Here is a 1,865-nt window from a genome sequence, read left to right as displayed (position 1 = left end):
CTTTTTGCTGTTAATGCTAGGAGGCCTTCTTGCAATGCAGTACATGGGAGAACATCGATAATTTGTGATTCCTTAACGTTGCAAAGCCTAGCAGCGTATGCGCGCACCTCTTCCTTGTTGATCGACGAGTCCAATAAGGGAAATGGTAGGACATCACATCTACTCGGCTCATCACCAGTTGTTTTCACCGGCCTTATGACATCGTCATAGAGAGAAAACGAGCCCTCTGAACTGATAGGGGATGCATTAGAAGAGTCACCAGACCACAACCCCCCACTGCGGACTGGTAACTCATTTTGGTACATCTCCGTAATGAGCATTTTTTCTGATGTATTATCCTCGAGATCATAGATATCATCCGCGCGGGATATCTGCCTCTCCTGATCTGAAATTCGCGAGTCTAATACCGAGACATCCCGATTTTTGACATTTCCAGCCAACCTTTCAGTTTCACTTGTTTCCATGTCGGAGAATAGCATACCGCTTCGCCTGCCATAGCCGGCCGAAGTAATAGATCCACCTTTCACCACAGGGACATCCAATTTTCTCAGACCCTGTGAAGTGGCTGAAACCGCAGCGTATTTGAGCTGCACCAATCGCAGAAGCTCGGAGTTATCAAGCAGAGCGAGAGACTCTGGGGTGAGAATCGTAATGTCAGATTGCAATGCGGAAATAAGACCGTGCCTGTTGCTCAGGAGCTCGACCGTTGGATCCAAGTATAGGCTGCCACCACATGTCAAAACGAACAAGTTGCGCCACGCTAAATCCGAGAAAGATCGCGCAGAATCGCGTATAGTAGTGTTACTAGTAAGTCCGAGCTCTCCATACCGATACGTAGCCGCGCTGCTGAAATCTCGGTGCGTAACGATGATATCTCGGCTTGCGAGCCCTGTTCCGCTGTCGACACTATAGATTTCTCCAACAGCTTCCGAAGGGCTCAAGACCGGTAGCTTACTGGACAGCTCCAAGGGATCGTTTATACTCGATAGCAGGTTGTGGTCCACAGTAATAACATTGCCTTTCCCCAGGGACTGTGCTAACTGTTCGCTTTTTGGAGAAGAGAGAATGGTGAATGGAGAAGCTTGGTCTGCAATCAATCGGAGGTGATCTTGGTTCTGTCCGGTATCAAGGGCTATGGAGATACCCCCAGCCTTCATCACAGCCAGCATAGAGAGCGGCTCTAGGCATGTCTTCTCGAAGCAAAGAATCACTCTTGATCCTGGAGTCAACCCAGAATCCACTAGGCGATATGCTAACCTGATAGACAGCTGGTCCAGCTGCAGATAGGTCAGATGCCCGTCCCAGGAGCATATTGCTGGAGCTTCCGGTTTCTCCCAGGCAACCCGCTTGATTAGGCTGTGGATGCAGGCCTCAACAGGCTCCAGTACAGCTCGATCCAGAGAGCGAATGCTGTCGAAGGCATTTTTCTCGACCCAATCATGGTTGTCTGCGACAGTGCCCCCATGAGAACCACTTTCCCCGTGAACCTGATATCTCATGGTGATATACCCAGAATTGGTCAATAATTACTGATAATGTAAAGAACTTGGAAGTAATGTAAAGATGGTATGGAATAGTAATCAAAAGAGATATAATAAAAGTAGTTAGTTATCCATAGATCGTGTAAAGAAAGGCAGGCGTTAACATTCCCCTTTTTATATCAATCTGGCTACGCTGGTATAAAGTACTATTCTATACTATCCATCAAATCCTGTATGCCTTGTAGTAATATTAGTTAACTTTAATATTTTAAAACTCAAGTTGATACAGTACACTTCAGCACCTCCTGTATCCAGTTATGGTATAGGGGGGCAACCTGCGGCGGCTGAGGCTGTGTAGGGTATCGGGTATCAGCGCGCAGATCG

At 47.4% G+C, this 1,865-nt stretch overlaps 1 protein-coding gene across 1 annotated transcript; it reads right to left on the bottom strand.

The window, feature by feature from the left end:
* Positions 1 to 43: 43 nt before the first annotated feature.
* MGYG_05845 (hypothetical protein) lies at positions 44 to 1,499 on the bottom strand (the record flags this gene model as incomplete). Its single annotated transcript, XM_003173207.1, has 1 exon — positions 44 to 1,499. A coding segment is annotated over one exon (1,456 nt), but the record flags the coding sequence as incomplete, so codon positions are not given.
* Positions 1,500 to 1,865: the final 366 nt, after the last annotated feature.

The sequence above is a fragment of the Nannizzia gypsea genome, genomic scaffold (genome assembly GCF_000150975.2).
Source record: "Nannizzia gypsea CBS 118893 supercont1.4 genomic scaffold, whole genome shotgun sequence".
NCBI classification, from domain to species: domain Eukaryota; kingdom Fungi; phylum Ascomycota; class Eurotiomycetes; order Onygenales; family Arthrodermataceae; genus Nannizzia; species Nannizzia gypsea.
Note: the sequence above shows the minus strand (reverse complement) of the source record. Positions and strands in the feature narration are given on the sequence as shown.